Genomic DNA, 1,782 nt, shown 5'->3' with positions numbered 1-1,782 from the left:
CTTCCATTACTAAGCCTTCGGGCCTAAATTCCATGCTTTCCTCCGTGTGTACACGCATACCTTCCAGTACCACAGACACCCAACTGTCTACTCACACTCCTACGTATTCACCCGCACACACATGTGTGTGTATGTTCCTATACCTTCCTATTCGTAGCTGAAGCCGAGGTTGCCGTCTGTGTTCTTCAGCGAGCAGCCGTCTTCAACACAGACCTATGCGCGACTGTTTATTCTGCAAAAGTGTCTGGATGTGATCTGTGGCATTTTGTCGCTCAATCAAAGCCAAGCAACACTAGTCAACACGTTCATTATACTGAGAGAGATGTGCGCGGAGGTGAGTGGGCGTGAATGGGTCCCAACGGCTGTCTGTAGATAGACCACTGAGTACGAAATAGCACTTTGTATTGTGTAGTGGTTGCCTCTGTATTGAAGGCTATGTGTGTATATGTATATGTATATATATATATATGTGTGTGTGTGTGTATGTGTGTGTGTATGTGTGTGTGTATGTGTGTGTATGTGTGTGTGTGTGTGTATGTGTGTGTGTGTGTGTATGTGTGTGTGTGTATGTGTATATATATGAATACAATAACAATAACAACAACAATAACAGTACCAATAGCAACAAAACAGAAACTACACATATTCTCCGGCATAGTCCTTCGTTGTTGTTGTTTGGTGGGGGCCATCATATACAACAAACCTTTCTAGACCTGCGCTTATTCATACCATTTTATTACGACCTACGCTCATTCGTACCGTTTCCTTTCGACCTACGCTTATCCGTACTGTTTTATTACGACCTACGTCCATTCATCCCGTTTTATTTCGACCTACACTTATTCGTACCGTTTTCTTTTGACCAAACTCTAAAACCTACGCTTAAATTGTTTTAATCCATTCTCATTGGCTCGCATTTAAAATTTATCAGTATCCCCACAAACTGTTCGATGAATCTGCAGAGAAATATGCGGTGGTGACTATTGTTTTCGTCCATTATCATTGGCTCCCATTTAAAATTTATTAGTACCCCCACAAGCTGTCCGATGTAGCTGCAGAGAGCTGTGCGGTGGTGACTATTGTTTTCAACCATTCTCATTGGCGCCCATTTAAAATTTATCAGTACCCCCACATGCTGTTCGATGAATCTGCGGAGAACTGTGCGGTGGTGACGAGTCTTGTCCTGAACCACAGCTTCTCTGCGTTCCCATTGGTCAGACGAGAGGCAGCGGCAACCATCTATTGGTTAGCCAAAGTGAACTACAAAAATAATAGTACGTGTGTGTGTGTTATATCTAACTACAAGAACAATAATATCTGTGTTTCAAAACCAATAGTATATGATGTTAAGGTCATCTACAAGTACAACAGTATAGACGAGGCTTAACCTCCTAAACAACGGCCGTATACCTATTAGTATAAGTGAGCTATAGCTTTATTCAGGTGTGTGTGTGTGTATTAGTGTATAATATATATATATATATATATGTGTGTGTGTGTGTGTGTGTGTATGCTCTCGTGCAGCACGTATGTCATGCGTAAGTGTAGGTGACTACCAATCATATGAATGTTCCTTGCAATCTCACTGTATGTTCTAATGACGGTATCCAGAGGTGGAAAAGTCCCCGAGAAAACAGTCATCTGTCTTCATACACGCCCGCCTACACAAATGTATATGCCAGATTTGTATTATATATTTATATATATATATTATATGTTTTAGGATATATGTATGTATATGTATATGTAAATGTATGTATGTATGTATGTATATATGTATAT

The 1,782-nt window shown here is 40.4% G+C and overlaps 1 protein-coding gene across 1 annotated transcript; it reads left to right on the top strand.

Annotated features, from left to right (window-relative positions):
* Positions 1–156: 156 nt before the first annotated feature.
* On the top strand, positions 157–1,274 carry SARC_15364 (hypothetical protein; the record flags this gene model as incomplete). The annotated part of the gene is made up of 2 exons (XM_014290514.1): positions 157–334; positions 1,124–1,274. Coding segments are annotated over 2 exons (329 nt in total), but the record flags the coding sequence as incomplete, so codon positions are not given.
* Between the last annotated feature and the right edge of the window lie 508 nt (positions 1,275–1,782).

The sequence above is a fragment of the Sphaeroforma arctica genome (genome assembly GCF_001186125.1).
Source record: "Sphaeroforma arctica JP610 unplaced genomic scaffold supercont1.6007, whole genome shotgun sequence".
NCBI classification, from domain to species: Eukaryota; class Ichthyosporea; order Ichthyophonida; genus Sphaeroforma; species Sphaeroforma arctica.
This window is presented reverse-complemented; position numbering and strand designations above follow the sequence as displayed.